Here is a 23,887-nt window from a genome sequence, read left to right as displayed (position 1 = left end):
GGTGTATAAAAATTGCCTAAATTAAGCAATATGGCAGATCTATTGAGTTACAGGGGTTGTAACACCCTCTCTGATTGGAAAATTTTATACAAAAATATCATCTAATATTTCACAACCCTCTGTATAGTCAAAAGGAACTTGACTGTAATCAGATAATATCAAATCATGATCAAAGGAATAGGTCTTCCAAAAGAAACACATTTCTAAAACAAAGCTACTTTATTTTGAACAATAATAACATCAGGTGACATCTCCTGCCAGAATGTCTCTTCTGATGCTTTCCTGGGTTAGTATTGTAGGGATGGGAGGAAGCTCCTCGGCAATGACCTGGGTCTTTCCTTCAAGTCCCTCAGTGATGTCATCATCATCTTCCAGTTGACATAACAAATTGTCATTCTCATAGGTTGGGAAAAAATACCTACAACATATACAGAACAATAACTATAATGCATTTTTAATATACTTTTTCATTCTAAACTTAATCTGACATAAAATTAAAGTAGAATTGCTCTTTATGATATAACCTTTATTACCATTGCCGTAACATTCATCTGGGTATCAAACAACAGGCCTATGGGTCACCATGCTTACCTGAGCTACTTGGAACATGGAAATCTTACTGGAACAGTTATGGTGGCTCAATAATAAGTTACGACCTGCTAATGGATTATTACTGCATGTCTCAAAAGTGCTTGCATACTATATTCCAAAACTGAAATTATCATATATTGCAAATCAACTTGGATTGCTACACCAAAATTTTATTTTATGGGTCATTAGACATCTTGTACAAAGAATGATTTCACCATTGAAAAAGTGATATAAGCACTAAATTATTCTACATGTATACATATATTGAATTTTTCGGTTCTTTTTTGTTGTTGAAATAATAAAAAATGTGTTTTGTTTGCAATGACAGATTTTATCATCCAAAATTTGTTGTGATTTGATGATATAAATATCGAATGGGTCTTAACAGACATCTCAGTATATAACATCAAAGTACAGAGATTAGAAGAGCTTAGTGTAAATCTGAAACAGACATCTCAGCTACACAACAAAGTACAGAGATTAGAAGAGCTTAGTGTAAATCTGAGACAGACATCTCAGCTACACAACAAAGTACAGAGATTAGAAATGCTTAGTGTAAATCTGAAACAGACATCTCAGCTACACAACAAAGTACAGAGATTAGAAGAGGTTAGTGTAAATCTGAAACAGACATCTCAGCTACACAACAAAGAACAGAGATTAAAAGAGCTTAGTGTAAATCTGAGACAGACATCTCAGTATCACACGACAAAGAACAGAGATTAGAAGAGCTTAGTGTAAATCTGAAACAGACATCTCAGCTACACAACAAAGTACAGAGATTAGAAGAGCTTAATGTAAATCTGAGACAGACATCTCAGTATCACACGACAAAGTACAGAGATTAGAAGAGCTTAGTGTAAATCTGAGACAGACATCTCAGCTACACAACAAAGTACAGAGATTAGAAGAGCTTAATGTAAATCTGAGATAGACATCTCAGTATCACACGACAAAGTACAGAGATTAGAAGAGCTTAGTGTAAATCTGAGACAGACATCTCAGCTACACAACAAAGTACAGAGATTAGAAGAGCTTAATGTAAATCTGAGACAGACATCTCAGTATCACACGACAAAGTACAGAGATTAGAAGAGGTTAGTGTAAATCTGAAACAGACATCTCAGCTACACAACAAAGTACAGAGATTAGAAGAGGTTAGTGTAAATCTGAGACAGACATCTCAGCTACACAACAAAGTACAGAGATTAGAAGAGGTTAGTGTAAATCTGAGACAGACATCTCAGCTACACAACAAAGTACAGAGATTAGAAGAGGTTAGTGTAAATCTAAGACAGACATCTCAGCTACACAACAAAGTACAGAGATTAGAAGAGCTTAGTGTAAATCTGAAAATTGGCTGCCCTTGTTGATGTTAAATTCTTCTGATTCTGGTCATGAGCAACATGGTAAATTTACTAATATCTCTCAATTACTAAGCTGCAACACAGACAAAATTTTCTCTCTCTCTCTCTTTTTTTTACTGGGTGAGTTTAATTCTAATTGATAGCATTCAGAAAAAGATTCAGAAATGAGTTAAAACAGCTTTTCTAAAATATTGACCTTGACTTTAGTCAAATGACCTGGTTCAGGGTAACGATGCATTGTCCAAATGACCTGGTTCAGGGTCATGATGCATTGTTCAGTTATAAGCAACCTTAGTACAAAGTATGAAGTAGATGTTCAGGGAGAAAGGTTATTTTTAACACATTCTCTCTTTATGAACTATAGAGCTAAGGGGCGAGATCAAAAGTTCAATGTCTGACAAAAAACTAAATTCACAAAGTTTTCACCCCCCTTTAAAATTAAACATGATAAATGTTGTTCAAAACTAATCGATTAATAAGTAAAAGCATACGATTATAAATAACATTTTATACATGTATATAATTATATATATATATATATATATATATATATATATATATATGCAGTCACATTTCACACAGGTCACTTATCAGGTCTTGTGGGTTTCTTGATCCTTGATGTGGATTGAATGAAAGTCATTGAATGAAAAAGTTTGTAGCTGTTCTCCAGTCTTCAGAGACAAGGTGTTTACACCTGATACAAAAGATGCTGATGAGAAGATGATCTCAGCTCAAGTTTACACAGATAGTGTCAAAACTCTTTTATAAAAAGTATAATATTCTTATCCAAACCAATAAGACCATATCTTAATAATCTCAAACATTTACACTGCATAGACACAAAGGTTATGATCCTATCTTAATAATCTCAAACATTTACACTGCATAGACACAAAGGTTATGATCCTATCTTAGGGTCATATGGACATTTTAAGGAGCAAAATATGTCATTCAAGTCAAAGCTGTAAAATATTTTGAGTGTTGAAATACCAGTATTAGATCTCCAAGTGGTTCATATAAACTGAGTTCTAATGCCAGATGCCCAAGAGTAAAGAAGAATTTTAAAGATTGTACTACTTTTAGAGGTTTCAACCCTACCCCTAGGACTCCCAAAAGGGTACAGACCACGAATTTCACAATCTTTGTACCATCCATCCCAAAACATGTTCCACAGCAGTTTTGATAAAAATTTATCTTGCAGTTTTAGAGATGTAAGACTGCACAACAACAGATAATACAGAGAGCAAAAGGTCACCAAATAGTTAGAAAGCTTAAAATATGCATATACCGTACAAGAGGTATTTTTAGAGAGACACAAATTTAGCGATTTTTCCATAAATTATGGGTACATATATTTAGCAAGAGCTAATTTTAGCGATTGTATAATATTAAGAAAGATAGCTATTACCTACTATATGGAATAAATATTAGAGATGATAAATTTTAGCGATCTCAACACTGTCGCAGATATTGCCAAAATCAGATCCTCACTAAAAATTCTACTTCTACAGTATTGACTATGAAATTAGATGAATTTCTCCAATTAAATTTATCAGAGCTTATCTTTTTAATTTGTGAATGTTGAATACATGTACTTACTGTGGTTGGTCCCATACCGCTGTATCAGGAAACCTGTCGATATGTTGCTGACTGTGCATATGTTCCACCAACTCTCGTTTGTCAGTAAACTTCTCTCCACAGCCAAAGCAGATACCAAGATAGATCTGAAAGACATTCAACATGGAAATCAAGGGCTGGAAAACAGCTGGCTACATCATCAAGTGTACTCCTATCAAGTATATACTGCGGTTACCTGCCGTCTCATGAAGTTGATCAACTTTATTTGCTGGTAAAAGTTTAAGTTGAGTCGCAGCTTTACTTCCTTCAAATCAAAGTCGTGTAGTTCCTAGTGGAGAAAAGAATATGAAATGTATTGGGAAACATTCAATGTTGTATCATACAATAGTTACCTGACTGTACCATAGCATCAAATGATTGTATACTATATATATCTGACTTATTCCAGAATTATGCTGTAATATTCTGACCTGCATGTGAGCCGAGAGTTTGTCAGCCACACAAGATGAGAATTCACAAAACAGACAGACAGCCTGTGAGCCCACTTCCTCCCAGTCTCCCCAGCTTCTGAAATACACAACATCCTTTACAGAGGTCCTAAAGATGCTAAAACTAATAAAAAGTCAATCTAGGTAAGATATTCTCAGAGGAAGCCATGTCATGTCCCTGAATTCATCCTTTCTCAAGTGCTTAGCATTAGAAGTGAAAATCGTGGGCATTTTGGATGAGATATTTAAGAACCGAGGTTCTGTGTCACATTGACATGACAGAGAACCCTCATTGCTAAACGGCCCCGAGCACCTAGCATACAGTAGGTCAAAATTTGATACTGTTGATGTCTCTAAATAAGTTAAGAATTCTCATATGGGCATAAAACTCTCAACAATCAATTCCAAAAACCTATTGCATTATTGTAATAATAATCCTATTAGACCTAGATTATTGAACTTTGGATCTACTACAATCATTGTACACAAAGTTTCTGTAACTGCGTCATCCTCATGAAATGAGACGGACTCCTCATTGACTTAAGAAATTGCTACCCCTCTCTCCATGGTGCAAGGGACAAGAGAGAGTTGTTCTGTCTAGCAGAAAGGTTGTCTACAACTCACTCATCATCATCCGTTTCGTTTTCCTCCCCCATCTCATCGTCTGGTTCTGCCTGGATTACCTCCCAACTTTTGCCCATCTCCTGCAAAACAATATTATCATCACTGTCCAATAGATACTGGTGTTACAAAACAACATTATCATCACTGTCCAATAGTTACTGGTGTTAAAAAACAATATTATCATTACTGTCCAATAGATACTGGTGTTACAAAACAACATTATCATCACTGTCCAATAGTTACTGGTGTTACAAAACAATATCATCATCACTGTCCAATGGTTCTCACACACTGGTGTTACAAACATGTTACAAACAAGAGGCCCATGGGCCACATCGCTATTCTGAGTCACTTTGGCCTATATTATTAAGAGATTTCCCCTGCATATTTGCATGTAAAACTTTGATCCCTATTTCCCTATTGTGGCCCAACCTACCCAGGGAAGGGGGGGGGGGGGGGGGGGGGTGGGGGTGACGTTAACAAACTTGAATCTGTATTATGTCAGAAAGAAAGATTTCATGTGAATGTAAACTTTTCTGGCCCAGTGGTTCTTGAGAAGATTTTTAAAGATTTTCACTATACAGGTGACTCTTGATAACTTGAAGTTCAAGGGGCCTTGATAAAACTTTGAGAAATTGAGAGTTCGAAATTCAGAAATTGAATGTCCCATCATATGGCTCAGATTTTACAGTAACCGGAAATATTTACCAACAAGATAAAGGTTTAGTTTGATCATCAACTATAGTAACTAGAGTTGAACCATAGTACGATTGAACTGCCTATGATCGAAACCGGAAGAGGTGTTACTGTGCATGTCTGGTCTACCAAACAGCAACCTATGCTTACAGAATGGCTATACTTTAGTAACCAGACATGTACACTGAAGGTCCAGAAGCAAGCTAGACATGCACAATTAAGTTTAGGAAGACAACTAGACATCTAATATTGTTGATAATCGTTTTGACATGTTTTCTTTCATATTTGCCAGGTAGTTAATTTGATATCGAAATAAAGAACCTCATTTTGCATTAATAAAAAGATTTCAAAGTTTATGTATCTATTTGTTCTTTAATCATGCTAAGATAGGCGTACAAAACAAAAAAGTTCTGATAAAGCTTTACTATCGCAAACTAAACAGAGCACAATGTTATGTCGCTTTACACAAAGCAAAAATCAGTATATGCACCCATGGGTGCATGAGCCGAGTTGCATGGGATACATTGTAAAGCCAGGAATGATGTGGCATATTTATAATTGTGAAGAACTAATTTCAGTTTTAAACTTTTCGAGTTACTGTCCAGAAACCATATTTGTCAAGTTTTCAATCTATATTCGGTCACTGTGACTTTGACCTTTGTTCTCCAAAATCAATAGAGGCCTTGCTTTGCTGGTATCCAACAATATATCCAAGTTTCATTTGTTTCAAATTAAAAATTTTCGAGTTATCCTCCGGAAACCAAATTTTTTTTGGAATTTTAAATCTATTTTCGGTCACTGTGACCTTGACCTTTGACCTATTTTCTCCAAAATCAATAGGAGTCTTCCTTACCTGGTACACAACAATATCTTAAAATATCATTTGATTCGGATTTAAACTTTCTGAGTTATCATCCGGAAACAAAATATTTCTGAAATTTTCATTCTATATTCGGTCACTGTGACCTTGACCTTTGACCTTTTTTTCTCCAACATCTATAGGGGTCTTCCTTACCTGGTACCCAACAATATATTAAAGTTTCATTTGATTCGGATTTAAACTTTCGGAGTTATCATCCGGAAACCAAATTTTTCTGAAATTTTCGGTCACTGTGACCTTGACCTTTGACCTTTTTTCTCCAAAATCAATAGGGGTCTTCCTTACCTGGTACCCAACAATATATCAAAGTTTCATTTGATTAGATTGTAAACTTTTCGAGTTATCATCCGGAAACCAATTGTTGACGCCCAACCGCCCGCCCGCCAACCCACCCGCATCACCAAACCAATAGCCGAGTTCAACTTCGTTGCAAATCGGCTAAAAATTCTAATGAATGAGTAAAACTATGTTTTAGAGTAACTTTACACAAAGAACAAAGTCGAGAAATCTGACAGTCTGTAGATCTCTAAATTAATGTCTAAAACTTACTCTCTCATTGTCAAGTCAAAACAAATTATAGATTTTATTCATAGTCTGAATATATATAATTTTAATCATTACAAGACCCCAATGTAAGGTATAAACTAACCATATTAGCCAATTATATACTCAAATGTGTCAACTCCACAAAGCATGGGCGATGTTTCAACTATGTAAACACCTAATTACCACAAACACACTATCCTCCAGCATTCAACAAAACCCAGGTAAGGTCCAAGCAGAAATTATTACACGCTACCACCACTTTGAGAGATCGAGAGTGAAAAACAATGAAATATGTTTTACGGGACCCAACTCCACTTTGAAAGATCAAGAGATCGATAGTAAATTTGCTTTGTTATGAAGAGAAAAAAATCGGGACCATGATTTCACTTCGGGAGACAGAACTTCGGGACATCAAAGTTCAAGCCACTGAGAGTCACCTATATATTTGTATGTAAAACTTTGATGCCCTATTTTGGCCCCAACCTACCCCCGGGGGGTGTGATGTTAAGAAACTTGAATCTGTACTATGTCAGGAAGCTTTTATGTAAATGTAAACTTCTCGGGCCCAATGGTTCTTGAGAAGATTTTTAAAAATTTTCCCTATATATTTGTATGTAAAACTTTGATCCCCTATTGTGGCCCCACCCTACCCCCAAGGGCGGGGGGCATGAATTTTACAAACTTGAATCTGTACTATGTCAGGAAGTTTTCATGTAAACTTTTTTTTGGCCCTGTGGTTCTTTAGAAGATTTTAAAAAGATTTTCCCTACATATTTGCATCCTACCCCCGAAGGCCATGGTTTTAGCAAACTTGATTCTGCACTATGTCATGAAGCTTTCATATGAATTTCAGCTCTTCTGGCCCAGTAGTTCTTGATAAGATTTGTAAATGATCCCATTATATTTTATGCATTTTTGTGATTATCTCCCCTTTGAAGGCCCTTTATTTGAACAAACTTAAATCCCCTTCACCAAAGGATGCTTTGTGCCATGTTTGGTTGAAATTGACCAATTGGTTCTGAAAATGTGAAAAGTTTACAACGACGAAGACAGACAATGCTCAAATTTTGATCAGAAAAGCTCACATGAGCCTTCAGCTTTGATTAATGAGTGGAAATATATCCGCAAATGATCTATTTATTCAATATTGCACCTATTCAATATACAGATTTCTTATTCAGTACATCGAATACCACTCTGATTTGGATGTGTTGAGATGCTCACCAGGTAATTGATAATGTAGAACCTGTCATACTTCCGGTTCTTTGGGTTGATTTTTTTGTGTTGTTTTTTCCTCATGTGCTCCTTTAGTACTGTCTTGTCTTTAAATGTACGCTCACAGTACAAACACTGCAGACTAAAATCAACAGATACACACTGTAAATAATCCGCTCACAGTACAAACACTGCAGACTAAAATCAACAGATACATACTGTAAATGTACGCTCACAGTACAAACACTGCAGACTAAAATCAACAGATACACACTGTAAATAATCCGCTCACAGTACAAACACTGCAGACTAAAATCAACAGATACATACTGTAAATGTACGCTCACAGTACAAACACTACAGACTAAAATCAACAGATACACACTGTAAATATACGCTCACAGTACAAACACTGCAGACTAAAATCAACAGATACACACTGTAAATGTACACTCACAGTACAAACACTGCAGACTAAAATCAACAGATACATACTGTAAAGTAACATGTTGTAGAAGAAAACAAATGACAGAAAAAAGAAACCTCTAAACCTTAAAATATTCACTGCAGAATCAGTCACCATGGTAACATCAGCATTATACACTCGCTATGGTAATATCATTGTATGTAAACACAGAATCATAGTCACCACGGTAACATCAGCATTATACACTCGCTATGGTAATATTGTATGTAAACATGTGGTAGCACTACTCCAGTATCTTATTAATCAGATGTCATTCAGATGTTCCATGGACAGCCCTACACCGTACACATCACTGTTTATTGGGAACTGTTGTCCTACAGTTACATGTGCTGGATATACATGTACACATCACTGTTTATTGGGAACTGTTGTCTACAGTTACATGTGCTGGATATACATGTACACATCACTGTTTATTGGGAACTGTTGTCTACAGTTACATGTGCTGGATATACATGTACACATCACTGTTTATTGGGAACTGTTGTCTACAGTTACATGTGCTGGATATACATGTACACATCACTGTTTATTGGGAACTGTTGTCCTACAGTTACATGTGCTGGATATACATGTACACATCACTGTTTATTGGGAACTGTTGTCCTACAGTTACATGTGCTGGATATACATGTACACATCACTGTTTATTAGGAACTGTTGTCTACAGTTACATGTGCTGGATATACATGTACACATCACTGTTTATTGGGAACTGTTGTCCTACAGTTACATGTGCTGGATATACATGTACACATCACTGTTTATTGGGAACTGTTGTCCTACAGTTACATGTGCTGGATATACATGTACACATCACTGTTTATTGAGAACTGTTGTCTACAGTTACATGTGCTGGATATACATGTACACATCACTGTTTATTGGGAACTGTTGTCCTACAGTTACATGTGCTGGATATACATGTACACATCACTGTTTATTGGGAACTGTTGTCTACAGTTACATGTGCTGGATATACATGTACACATCACTGTTTATTGGGAACTGTTGTCTACAGTTACATGTGCTGGATATACATGTACACATTGAATAATGGATGTTAGTTTGTTTGTCCTGTATGTTCTCATTATAACACTCAAAATGTAATCATTATTCAATGCTTAAATTGATATTTTTACAAATAAACAAGAGGCCCATGGGCCACATTGCTCATCTGAGTCATCTTGGCCCTGGTGTTGTTCAGCTGTTGTGATTTTTAAAAGATATTTTATCAATCTTTATTCCCATGAAAAATTCTGATCCAATATTTTGGTCCAAACAAAGCCCCAAAGGATCACAACATAACTGAAAATGAATTCATAACACACAAATGCCTCAACAATTATTTTATGGTATCTTACCATAAGAAATCTTAAGACTATATACAAAATATGAAAGCTCTATCTTGAACAGTTCAGGAGATATTGAATAGGTCAGATTCTTATCAAAGGTGTTGCCATAAAGAATGTATACACAAAACATGGAAGCTTTACCTTAAATAGTTCAGGAGATATTGATTAGGTCAGATTTTTAAGAAAGTGGGTCAAGTTCACGAGATCAAATATGATTGCATCATGTCTAGTGAAAAAGAATCTTTATACAAAATATGAAAGCCCTACCTTGAATAGTTCCGAAGATATTTAACAGGTTACGTTTTTTTAAAAGCAAGTCAAATTCCAAGGTCACAATGTCAAAGTATGAAATGAAAGGTCTTGCCATAAGAAATCTATATACAAAATATGAAAGATCTACCTTGATAGACCATGGGCTAGTAAAGGTAATGGGGGGGCCCCCTAGGGATTTTTGCAAAGAAGTATTTTTTGAAAGTACATAGTCCCTTAATTATAAATCAGGTTGTCTGACATTTCTATGTGTTACAAGCTTTGGGGCAAAAAACATCACATTTGTAGAAATAATATCCAGAAACTGGAACAAGAAGCCTATGGGCCACATCGTTTCCATATATATTTGCATGTAAAACCTTAATCCTATTGCGGCCCGAACCTACCCCCGAAGGCCATGATTTTTACGAACTTGAATCTGCACTATGTCAGAAAGCTTTCATGTAAATGTCAACTTCTTTAGCCCAATGGTTCTTGAGAAGAAGATTTTTAAAGATTTCCCCTATATATTTCTATGTAAACTTAAATCTCCTATTGTGGCCCCAATCTACACCTGGAAGCCATGATTTGAACAAAATTGAATCTGCACTATGTTGGAAAGCTTTCATGTAAATCTTAGCTATTCTGGCTTAGTGGTTCTTGAGAAGAAGATTTTTAAAGATTTCCCCTATATATTTCTATGTAAAACTTAGATCCCCTATTGTGGCCCCAACCTACCCCCGGGGGCCATAATTTGAAGAAACTTGAATCTGCACTATATCAGGAAGCTTTCATGTAAATGTCAGCTTCTCTAGCCCAGTGGTTCTTAAAAAGAAGAGTTTTAAATGACCTTACCCTCATTTTGCATTTGCCTTTGAAGGGGGCATGTCCCTTTGTTTGGACAAATTTGAAAGCCCTTTATCCAAGGATGCTTTGTGCCAAGCTTGGTTAAAATTGACCCAGTGGTTCTGGAGAAGATGAAAATGTTAAAAGTTTACAGACAACGGACAAATTTTGATTAGAAAAGCCCACTTGAACCTTCGCCTCAGGTGAGCTAAAAACTCTTCAGATCTGATATAGATGTCATTGACATTTGCAAACAAGTATTTTGTGAACATATGTAACCTTGGCCTTTGATTATATATAAAGTTGTTTGACATAAATATGTGGGGGCATTTAGAAGGTTTGGGGCTAAAACATGATTTTTTCTTCAAAAATCGCCGCAAAATTTCTTCAGATCCTATACCAATGAAATGTACCTTTGAAAACAATTTTTTTTTTTAAAGTATGTAACTCTTTAACAGATTGTTTGCATGGAGACCTTTTCGATTTTTGGGGCAAAACCCTAAAATTTGCAAAAATAATAGCTGAAAACTGGAAAAAACTCTTCAGATCCAATATAAATGTCATTTACATTTGCAAACAAGTAAATATGTGAACTTATGTAACCCTTTGATTGACAAGATGTTCAACATAAATATTTGGGGACATTTACGACTTCTAGGGCTAAAACAATCATGATTCTTTTTTCTTTAAAAATCGTCAAAAAATGGAAAAGTTCTTGAGATCATGTCATATATAGATATATGACCTTTGAAAACAATTATTTTTTGAAAGTATGTAACCCTTTAATTGTAAATGAGGTTGTTTGACATTAATGCATGGAGACCATTTCAAGTTTTGGGGCAAAAACATGAAATTTGTCATTATGCTTTAAAGAATTCCCAGGTTGTTTGATTTCTTTTAAAAACTGTGCTCCATGAAAGATTTTATGTCATTATCCTCTACATTCTATCCATAATGTATGATATACATATCTTTATTCTTGATGTTGATGAGAGCTTAAAACAGATTAACTTTCCAGGCGTAAGATTTAAAGGTGTGACATCTTTAAAAGTTGTTCAATTTTACGTATGACAATATATTTATCTATTTCACAATTGCAGAATATAATTCATTAAACTAGATAATTGATAAATTAGTTCATTGCTTGTAATATGTCAGATTCTCAATAGTCGAGCCATTATTTATCAGGATTTCCCACATTTTTGCATGTATACTCAAAAGTAACCCATGTGCTCTCTTTTTTATTGATTACATGTATATACATTAATGGGCTTCCATTATATATATCGTGAGAAGACATGGAAATGTGGACAGTGATTTTTATGCTGAAAGTTATATTTACTAACTCAAGATTGTGTATATCATATAAAGATAGGGACTATGGATTATAGTATCTAGAAATGAACCGTTTATTTAGCATTGAACATGCTAATAGGCCAATCCGAAAACATAGTTATCTTCCCTTGATCCTTAACATAGTGCGCATGTGTAATGTTGTTTAAGACTTTGATAACATTTGTTTCATGCACTTCATTTCTAACATGTTGTATCAAAGAAATCAGGTGTTAGGGAGTAACACAGAAATTATAAAGCGTTGTAGACATTAAGATCTTGTACAATCTGCCAAAGGATAAAAAACGGCTTTACATTACAATGCTTGACTATAGTTCCCATTGCCATTTGTCATGCAAAAGATCAACTCATATCTCCTATGTCTAGGTGTCAAGTTTTGGTTGAGCCGACCTGGAACATTTCTCCACAACACTCATGAAAGAGAGGCACCAGATAAATTTAATCAGGAAAAATCACTCCCAACTTAGCTCACATGAGTTATAAACAGCTTTAATTATCATTTACTGAAATATTTTGGGGGTTCATCTACATAAAGGAATGTTAAATATACTTGTCTAGTTTTTCTTGTAAATCATCCAGGAGTTCATCTGTGTACACTGTGAAAAATAACAAAAACAAACATTTAGATTATATACACTTAAAGTTTCTAATTATCAGGAGTCAATGAATTCATAATCAAGAATTTACTATTGAAGAACAAACAAAAAGTAAAACTTTATACCCAAATTGTCTGGAAGCCCAACACTGAATCCATGATCATGGGTCATGTGATCAAACATGTCTGTCCTATAATATAAATGATGCATATACTGCATGCAGCTTTAAATTCAGTCCTCTGACAGGTTATTGAATTAATCCATTTCATGCTGTTTTAAATTCAAGGGTTTTATGTTTCCAGATGTTATTGCTACATTGAATTAACTGCTATCACTGGTCAACATTGCAGTTGTATGCAGTAGCTGACAGATCAAAAACCATAATTATATTTACATCTTTTAAAACTGTTAAAACTGATTCCATCTGCCTTAGGCCAAAAAAAAAAATATGTGTGTTTACCGTCACCCGACTGACCCTATATTTTTGCCCCGACCCTTATATTTTTTATTGGAAAATATAAAATTTCCAGAAATTTTCTCTCATTCCAAAACCGAACCCGCTATTAGTACACTTCTATAAAAATGGTGACTTCTGCCATTGGAGGTTAAGTGAAAATGGCAATGTACATTTTATCTCTGACCTTCAAAGAATGTGTCCATGTGAAAGAGTCAGTAAGTGTTATTGCACCATTCCAAATTCCTCGGCATGTATAGATATTTTTAACCAATATCTTGACTTCAATCTTAAGAACTCGTGGGGATCCAGGCTAGAATAGGTCCTCATTACCCCTTGCTTGTCGTGAGAGGCAACTAAATGGGGCAGTCCCTCAGATGAGACAGCAAAAACTGAGGCCCCGTGTCACAGCAGGTGCGGCACAATAAAGATCCCTCCCTGCTCAAAGGCCGTAAGTGCCAAACATATAGGCGCCCTTCACCGGCAATGGTGACATCTTCATATAATTGAAAAATTCTCAGGCGAGACATTAAACGTAACCAACCAACTAAAGAACAATGAATGTAAAGTTAACACCACCCCTTGCAGTTGCTGAGGTTGTTTAAAACTGTCAAGATATACAACAAGTACATGTAATACACTAAATAGCAAGAAAAAAACTAATAAAATGGGCACCATGTCTGCACTATTGTGGCCCCATCCTACCGACATGGGCCATGATTTTCACAAACTTGAATCTGCACTATGCATGTAAAACTTTGATCCCATATTGTGGCCCATCCTACTCCTGGGGTCCATGATTTTAAGAAACTTGAATTTGCACTATGTCAGGAAGTTTTCTTGTAGATTTCAGCTCTTCTGGCCCAGTGACTCTTGAGATGTTTTTTAAATGACCCCACCCAATTTTTTCATTTTTGTGATAATCTCCCTTTGAAGGGGGCATGACCCTTCATTTGAGCAAACTTGAAAGTCCCTCAACCAAGGATGCTTTTGGCCAAGTTTGGTTGAAATTGGCCTAGTGGTTCTGGAGAAGAAGTCGAAAATGTAAAAAGTTTACAGACAGACGGATGGACAGATGATGGACAGATGACGGACAGCAGGCGATCAGAAAAGCTCACCTGAGCTGAAAGTGAAATTCTGAGTTAGGAATATTACAATTAAATACCATTACAGCAATGCCCCACCTGTTGCCTGTGAACTGCTCCTTACAAAACAGACAGGTATGACAGAAACCTTTGTCCTCCCTTTCCTTCTGCTGTTGTGCCAAAACTCTCTCCTATAAACACCAAACCAATGTACAAACATTTTGTATTCAAATTGAAATATTCTTATCACTATTCCGTGTCAACTTTTAAAATAATCCAATAATTTGTATATAGAAACTAAAAAGTCTGCTCACTAGTTTTTTTTTCTGTAAAAATTCCCGTAGTGTTTTATCTTCAGCAAGGACATCACACAGTAAGTAATACTGCTCTGATGATTCTGTGAAAAAAGGTCTAAAATAAAATTTGAACAAGAGGCTTATGAGTCACATTGGCCCATATTTAAAGATTTTCCCTATATGTATTTGCATGTAAAATTTCAATCCCCTATTGCAGCCCCACCCTTTCCCCAGGAGGCATGGTGTTCACAAACTTGAATCTGCACTATGTCAGGAACCTTTCATGTTAATGTAAACCTGGTCCAATAATTTTTCAGAGGAAGATTTTTAATGATTTTTATATATTTGTATGTAAAACTTTGATTTCTATTGTGGCTCCACCCTACCCCAGAGATCCATGATTTTAACAAACTTGAGTCTGCACTTTCATATAAATGTAAACTTTTCTGGCCCAGTGGTTCTTGAGAAGAAGATTTTTAAAGATTTTCACAATATATTTGTATGTAAATATTTGATCCCCTATTGTGGTCCCGTCCTACCCCCAGGGCTCGTGATTTTATCAAACTTGAATCTCCGCTATATGCCAGGAAGCTCTCAATTAAATTTCAGCTTTTTTGGCTCAGTGGTTTTTGAGAAGATTTGTACATGGCCTCACCCTAATGTTGCATTTTTGTGATATCTCCTCTTTGAAGGGAGCATAGCCCTCCATTTCAACAAACTTAAATCCACTTTACCAAAGGATGATTTGTTTCTAGTTTGATTGAAATTGGCCCAGTGGTTCTGGAGAAGAAGATTTTCTAATATATCAGCATGTAAAACTGATCCCCTATTGTGGCCCCACCTTACCCCTGGGGGCCTTGATCTGAGCAAATTTGAATCTACTTTATACCAGAAAGCTTTCAAGTAAATCTCCACTCTTCTGGCCCATTGGTTCTTAAGAAGAAGATTTTTAAAGATTTTTGTATATTCTTTGATCCCCTATTATGGCCTCAACATACTCCCATGGGTTATGTCAGGAAGCTTTCATGTAAATTTCAGCTTTTCTGGCCCAGTGGTTCTTGTTGAGAAGATTTTTAAATGACTCCAGCCTTTTTTTTGCATTTTTGTTATTATCTCCCCTTTGAGGGGGAGATGGTCCTTCATTTCAACAAACTTGAATCCCTTTCACCCAAGGATGCTTTATGCCAAATTTGGTTGAAATTAGTCCCGTGGGTCTGGAGAAGATGAAAATGTGAAAAGTTTCTGCCGCCGATGCCAACAGATAACGGACAATTTTGATAAGAAAAAAAAAAAATGAAAAGAAACCTTTTGTTGCAATTAGTTCCCATTTCAAAGAAAATTTCTCTATTTCCAATGGACCACATGTAAAACTTTGATCCCCTATTGTGGCCCCAACCTATACCCACGAGGTCATGGTTTTAACAAACTTGAATCTGTACTATGTCAGGAATGTTTCAAGTAGATTTCAGCTCTTTTGGCCTAGTGGTTCTTGAGAAGAAGATTTTTAAATGACCCCACCCTGTTTTGGTGATTATCTCCAATTTGAACAAATTTGAATGCTCATCACCCAAAGATTATTTTTCCATGTTTGAATGAAGTTGGCCCAGTGGTTATGGAGAAGAGGTCGGAAATGTGAAAAGTTTACAGACGAACGACGGACAAGGGGTGATCAGATAAGCTCACTTGAGCTTTCAGCTCAGGTGAGCTAAAAATAGTAATGGTGGAATAAAGTACAAAGCATGCAATAATCACTGCACAGTCATCACTGGCTCCTTGCGTTTGCAGACAACTTCTAGTATTTATTTGAGAGTAAGGGAAACTAGAAAACTGACAATACAGAAAGGAATTAAATATATCCATTTGATCATGTGCGATAGAAAGTGCTGTTGGACTGAGAGATGGACAAATGAACAGGCAGTGATTGCTATAGGGAACCCACCATATGGCAGGGCCCTAATAAAAATCAGAAACTTTAGTACATGTATATAGGTACAATGTTTTCATTTAAAGTCAATGACATTTTAATCAAGAAGTCTTTCATCTAAACTTGATTTTTATTAGGGCCCTGCCATATGGTGGGTGCTCTATAGCAATCACTGCCTGCTCGTTTGTCCATCTTTCAGTTAGACCTTTAGTGCATATATCTGCATCCATGATGAGAAAAAGTCCAAAAAACTATTTGATCTACTTTTAGCCCTGAAGTAGGTCATGGTACACCAATCAAGTTGAAATGCGAACTGATTATGTATTTCTCTGAGAGGGAGGTTGTGACAAAATTTAAGAGTAATAACTGTATTTATAACAAAAAAGTCTGGAAAACTGTATTTATAACAAAAAAAGTCTGGAAAACTCTTTGACCTACTTTTACCCCTAAAGTTGGTGCACCAGTCCAGCTGAAATGCAAACTGAACTTATATTCCTCCAAGAGGAAGCTTGTGACTAAATTTCAGGGCAATATCTGTATCCGTAACGAAAACAAGGTTTTTCTACTATTTGACCTTGAGAAACAATAGGTATCCTCTGCTTGACAGTCCTAGTCCCAATGGTTCAGTCTGTATCCTGCCCACAAGGTTTCCTACTAAACGATACTACAACCTTGACCTTGAAGAACAAAAGGTGTCCTCCGCTTGGCATGAGGAGTATGTGTACCAAGTTTGATGGTCCTTGCCCCAATAATTCGGTCTGTATTCTGCCTACAAGGTTTTCCTATTAAATGGTGCTAAGACCTTGACCTTGGAAAACAATAGGCATCTTTGTCTTATCATGGTGATCAAATGTACCAAGTTGTAAGATCCTGGAGCTTACAGTTCATTTTGTATTTTGCCTATAAGGTCCGGACAGACAGACTGACGACGCCATACTATAATACGTCCTGTCTTTGACGGGTGTATAAAAACAGGTAGTCTACAAACAGATGATCATGGACATGAACTTCCTATACACATTTATTGTAACTAGTCACTCTAAAGAAATTATTATCCATTATAGTATTATTAGTAACTACTGTTTCCATTGTTTATACAGATCTTACCTTTCACATCATTTTTGTTGTTTGTAGATATTACTGAACAAAACGTTTTTAGATCCTCTTCTGAAAAACGTTGCCTCCAATAGGTGAGGTACCTGTGTTTACAAAATACCACTATAATGCTAAGACATGGCTCGAACTTCATTATCTCGAAGTCCATGATATCAATCTGGAAGCAAAATCTAGGTTCCATTTTTTCTTCTCTATATGACCAAGCAAATGTAGTCACAATCTCTCACAGTTCTTGATCTCCAGAGGCAAAATTAGGGTCCCGTAAAACACAATTTTATTGGTTTTTACTTTTTTTCACACCATCAATCAAGCATATACTTATTTTCACTTGGACCTTACCTGGATAACTGTGAATGCCTGGGACTAGCTTGTGTTAATTAAATGTTTATATATTAGGTGACATATTCCCTATGTTTCCTTTTGTGGTACATGGATTGTTAATTGTTTAATTGGTTAGTTTTAACACTGGATCTGTGCCTTGTTTTTGTTATATATAATCCAACTACATGTATAAATAAAATTTTCGATACGTTTTGGCTTGACAATGAGGGAGTTATTTTGAGAATAATGATTTAAAGAAATGCCAATGAAACCTTGTTATTTAAAAGAATCTGTGCTTTGCGGCTGGAAATTGTGACAATACTGCTCCATGTACTTAGTGACTGAAATTTTGTTATTAAAATATGAGAAATTTTAGCTGCAATAATGTAGCCCTTTCTGATTTTTTTCTATTCTGATCGACGTTTAAAAAAAATCAGAGAGGGCTACATTATTGCACCTAGAGAAATTTGCCTTGTAAATATATGTAAATGCACATCTATTTTAGCATGCAAAATAGAACAGACAGATACAAAAACTATAAAACATATTCTTATTTATGCAAGATAAAATTCTGTTTTGTTGAAATCAAGTTTATTAACTAAAAATATGAAGGAAAATGTGTCAATTTAATTAAAACAATTTAATCCTAAGATGTTGTGATACGCCATCCGAGTACTATAAAATCTGAACCATAATGGTTGGACCTTTATTTCCAGATTTGACTTGACCTTCGATCCAAATTTTATCAAGGTCCTGTGTACTTCAAGTTATCAAGTGTCACCTGTATCTACATGATCCAAAATTTACAGAACAAAAATAATTAGCTTATGATGTAACACATTACTGTAGCAAAGTTAAACAAGAATATGTGTTTGTGAAACACAAATGCCCCCAATAATGGCCAATTCCAAAGATGGTCAAGGTCACAAGGACAAATATCTTGGTATCAGTAGAAAGATCTTATCACAAGAAATGCTCATGTGCAATATGAAAGCTCTAATATCACGCCTGCTAATCGATCAATTGCATAACAACAGGTTATGCAATTGATACCCAAATTTCACATGCATAGATGGTAAATTGTCTCTATGCAAGCAATTGTTGAGATTTTAACTAAAATGTAAGAATGTGATTTGATGAGTAATTCTATTTTCTATTGTTTTACACTCTTATAAAAAGCAAGGGTCACCGATTAGCGACGATTTTGGTTTTGAAGCGAGGGTCGGTAGTAGAGCGAAAACACTGTCAGAGAATCGTATTTACCGACAGGAATTTGTGTTTATTTCATTTTAAACATAATTGTCAATACTTACCATTAGTTCACAATATATGCGACCTTTACAGCAAAATTTGGACTTTGATTTGTGTATTATTTAGCAAATATACGAGGTAAATGACGTCACCTATGCAAGCGATCCAAACGTTGTGAAGGAGAATTTAGGTTATGCATGAGAGTAAGAAAAAAAAGTTTTATGCCATATACATAATCATATCTGAGACTATCTAACTCTTGGCAATCACTTTTTTCTAGTATCTATTCGACAAGGCTAACCTCAAGCCTCGACTCAGTTTCCCTTTAAATACTCTCATATCTTTTTTTTTTTTCTGTTCTGAAAAAAATTAAACTCGAACAATGAAAATTCATTTCATTCTTATTTCGGCACGAGTATTTATGTGTTATATTAATTAAGGTAAGGTTTGCAACAACAGAGAAATAACTCTGGATATACCTCAGTGCAGTTCGCGCTTTATGACGTCATAATGAAACAAGAGGCCCATGGGCCTAGAATCGCTCTTCTGATACATTGTAGAACAGGCAAAAATTCTCACTAACCAAGATTCATCAATTAATAAAGTTTGATGATGTTAAGTCAAATAGTACCTGAAAATTTAAATGTAACTGTCCAAAAGTAGGTCACGGTGACCTACTTTTGGTCAACACACTGAAGACTCAAGATGCATCAACTGACAAGTCAAATAGTATTCAAATATAGCTGTCAAATTCCAAAAGAAGGCCACAGTGACCTACTTTTTGGTCGACACACTCCAAAGACTCAAGATGCATCAACTGACAAAGTTTGGTAATTGAAGTCAAATAGTATCTGAAATATTCAGATATAAATGTCAAATTCCAAAAGTAGGTCACAGTGACCTACTTTTTGGTCAACACACTCTGAAGACTCAAGATGCATCAACTGACAAAGTTTGATGATCCTAGCTTTTATAGTGTCCAAGATATGCATCTAAAATTCAAAAGTAGGTTACTGTGACCTACTTTTTTTTTTATAAATATGTTTCGAGGCCTCTAGACGCATCAACTTACAAGGTTTGATGATTCTAAACCTCTCGGTATCTGAAATAACAACCTAAAATGTATTCATAAATGATAAGCCATAAAATTAAGAAAGTAGGTCATGGTGGCATACTTTTCACATGACGCAGTTCAAGGTCCCATGATCCATCAACTGACAACTTTTGATGATCATAGGCTCAAAAATTTTCCAAGATATGCATCAAAATCCATTTAATAATAATTACCTGCGAAATTAAAAAAGTATGTCACCATGACCTACTTTTGAGACAACATGATATTAGGTCCTAAGATGCATCAACTGACAAAATTTTATGATCCTAGTTCTTATACTAAGCAAAATATCAAAATTTTAACAAAACAAAATTTAAGGTCAACTTTGAAGTGACCTAATGAGACCGCATCCTTTGCCCCAGGATTTTTTTTATCTACAACCTATCCTCATCTTTATGCATAAGTTTGGTGATAATTTGCCCAGTGGTTCTTGAGAAGAAGATTTTTAGCAACCACTACTTTTTTTTGCATTTTCCTAATTATCTCCCCTTGTTAAAGGGTCACAACCCTAATTTTAGTACAAATGAAAGCCCCTTGGGCCAAGGATACCCTGTGAAAAATTTGACAACAATTGGCCAAGGGGTTCTTGAGATATAGCCCTTTTTCCAAAAAGTTGACGCACATCGCACGCCAGACATATGGCCATATGATTAGCTCTTTGAGCCTTCGGCTCAGAAGAGCTAAAAATGCGTCACGTCATAGTTGAATCGAGGGAAAATGTCATAATATTTACTTGTTATCTACTACCGCTGTCAAGCGGCGTATGTGTAACTCTCTATGACAAAATAATAATATGTTTCTCAAATGATAATTTATAAATTATTTTCTTTGATATTATGAAAGTCTACATTTTTTATATACATACATAGTATGCGTTATGGTTAATTTCCATTAAAATTATGTTGTGACCATGTAATCTCTGCAAATCTTGCTCAGTAGGGAAAGTAGGATTTATTTTGATGATGTTATAATCGATCATTGTTTGTGAATAGTATCCTCAAAGACAAGGTTTGACATTAACGAAGCTAGGAATTTTTATGACATTCACAAGCATTTTTAAAAATAAATCCGACAATGCTCTCTAATTACATGCACTTCATATTTCAATGCTATAGCATCTACATTCGCTGATAGAGTGATTTATCGCATGAACTTTGAAATGTAGAAAACGCGACTGATCTGATCATGTAAAAATAAAAAAGGGGTCTTCTCTAGTACATCTTAAAATAGTCTTAATTTTTTCTGAGGAACATTTGCATAATTAACATCGACAGAAACAGATTTATTAGTGTCATTTTTACTAACTTTATGTTATCCCCCCCCCCCCCCCCCCCTTCTAGATCCATGCCACTGACCGGGCTTTATACTTTATATTGTCCCGAAAGTTACAGTTGTAAACAAACATCAAGCAATGGAACAAGAAGAGGGAAATTATTTCAAAGATATAGTATATAATACAGGTTCGGGCTAATGTAACACGGAATTTATGACGAAGCAAAACCGTGGAAAACCCGCCGGGATATTGAAAATATTGTATTGTATTGAATTTAGAAAAAAACAACTCAACATCTTAATTTCTAATAAATGTGATACTACAATACTTGACAAATAAATATAAATATCATTTTTGGGCTGGAATTGTATCTTATTCATGAAAATGCTCAATGCACTCTTCAAAGGTTGTACAATTATAAAACAAAGTGACAAATCGCATAATTGAAATAATTCTTTTTAATCTGTTACCATGGAAACAAAGCCCGGTGGGTAGTAATTCTATATGCTTTCTTAAATATTTATGGTCCAAATATTATTTTTAAAGTAATTATTTTCTGACGTAGATCTTATAAAGCTGTTCAATATACATTTTTTGTTGCCATGGTAACCAATTTAAATTTTATTCAAGATATAAAAAGTGCTATTTTTTGGTGTTTTAAAATAACATTTTTCTACCAATTAGTATAATCTTATAGGTAATACTCTTTTTAAAAATTATACCAGCTTTTTACCCCATAAGTTTGCCTCGTGTAGTTTTTATACCACTAGTATTCCCTTTTGCACAAAGATCCCGAAAATGTAAAACATCACAAAAATAAGCCCATCTGCATGGTCAAAAAACGACACGGGCGATTTTTTTTTAAAAAGTAAATTTTTAAAAGATAAATTCCTACTGAACATACTGATATGCAACATGTCTTTGTTCGCTACATGTCAAAATGTCGCAAACCTTACCTTAAATTTCCTAAAAAGCAGGTTTCTTTTGTAGCTGTAACACTAGTACTAAGATGGGGGGAGCTAAATCATACTGCTAAAATTAAGAATTTTAAACTTTATAACCATCTATATTATTATAGAAAGTCTAGATTTCTTTAATTCTAAACTTTTCATGTAACAAAATTTAACAATACAATGGTTTAGAGTTGATCTGCCTGAGCATGTAGAAACCGCAAAAGGATTTTGTATTGCTTATACACTAGTAGATTCAAAAGGATTTTGTATTGCTAATATACACTAGTAGATTCACATCTTAAAGCAATACAAGCTGTAACTGACGGTAAATAAATTGAAAAATAAAAGAACAAATATTTAACATATTTGTGATAACATACATACAACTTAATGGAATCAGTGAATCTGAAGCAATAAACCCGTTCGATCAGCAGAAAATGCCGATTCATGAATCATTGTCATCCTGTCCGTAATTCCTGCTCGTATAATCTCCGATATGCATTGACCTCGGAGGTCACCAGTTAAAGAATATGTATGTTGCTTTCATTGTACACAGTATACTTTCAACCGATGGACTGAAAATGTACACACAATAAAAGCGGAATTACTTCAATAATTGATGAATCTTGTTTTTCTTTCAATTTTTCACACGTTCAACTTGCATATCAATTTCTTGTACTTTGATTAAAAAAATCTCTGAAGGTTAGTTCATAAAACCATTAACAGTTACTTTTAAGTAACTTAAATTATGACTTTTGAAACTTTTTTTCTCATGCATAACCTAAATTCTCCCTCATAACTTTTGGATCGCTTGCATAGACGACGTTAGTGATTTACCTCATATATTTGCTAGATAATACACAAATCAAAGTCCAAATTTTGCTGCAAAGGTCCCAAATATTGTGAACTAATGGTAAGTATTGACAATTTTGTTTAAAATGAAATAAACACAAATTCCTGTCGGTAAATACGATTTTCTGACAGCGTTTTTGCTCCACCAACCCTCGCTTCAAAACAAAAATCGTTGCTAATCGATGACCCTTGCATTTTAAAAGTGTAAAACAATAGAACTCATCGAATCACATTCTTAAATTTTAGTTAAAATCTCAACAATTGCTTGCATTGAGACAATTTACCATCTATGCATGTGAAATTTGGGTATCGATTGCATAACTGGAAATCGATCTCTTTTGATTTCTATACATAACCTGTTGTTATGCAATTGATTG

At 35.0% G+C, this 23,887-nt stretch overlaps 1 protein-coding gene across 2 annotated transcripts in view; it reads right to left on the bottom strand.

Annotated features, from left to right (window-relative positions):
• Nucleotides 1-200: 200 nt before the first annotated feature.
• The window catches only part of LOC125655912 (zinc finger protein 277-like), a 35,161-nt gene continuing 11,474 nt past the window's right edge, over nt 201-23,887 (bottom strand). The window contains exons 3-13 of one of the 2 annotated variants that reach the window (XM_048886446.2): nt 17,738-17,829; nt 14,725-14,807; nt 14,510-14,601; nt 12,997-13,061; nt 12,826-12,871; nt 7,995-8,127; nt 4,649-4,728; nt 4,007-4,103; nt 3,772-3,864; nt 3,558-3,682; nt 201-418 (exon numbers count right to left, since the gene is read on the bottom strand). In XM_048886446.2, coding sequence (XP_048742403.2) covers nt 241-418; nt 3,558-3,682; nt 3,772-3,864; nt 4,007-4,103; nt 4,649-4,728; nt 7,995-8,127; nt 12,826-12,871; nt 12,997-13,061; nt 14,510-14,601; nt 14,725-14,807; nt 17,738-17,829 — 1,084 coding nt within the window. In that variant the 3' untranslated portion in view covers nt 201-240. Of the gene's footprint in view, nt 419-591; nt 713-3,557; nt 3,683-3,771; nt 3,865-4,006; nt 4,104-4,648; nt 4,729-7,994; nt 8,128-12,825; nt 12,872-12,996; nt 13,062-14,509; nt 14,602-14,724; nt 14,808-17,737; nt 17,830-23,887 lie in introns of those variants that run through there. The other variant, XM_056144821.1, reaches the window with a different exon arrangement.

This window comes from Ostrea edulis, chromosome 7 (assembly GCF_947568905.1).
Source record: "Ostrea edulis chromosome 7, xbOstEdul1.1, whole genome shotgun sequence".
Taxonomy (NCBI): domain Eukaryota; kingdom Metazoa; phylum Mollusca; class Bivalvia; order Ostreida; family Ostreidae; genus Ostrea; species Ostrea edulis.
Note: the sequence above shows the minus strand (reverse complement) of the source record. Positions and strands in the feature narration are given on the sequence as shown.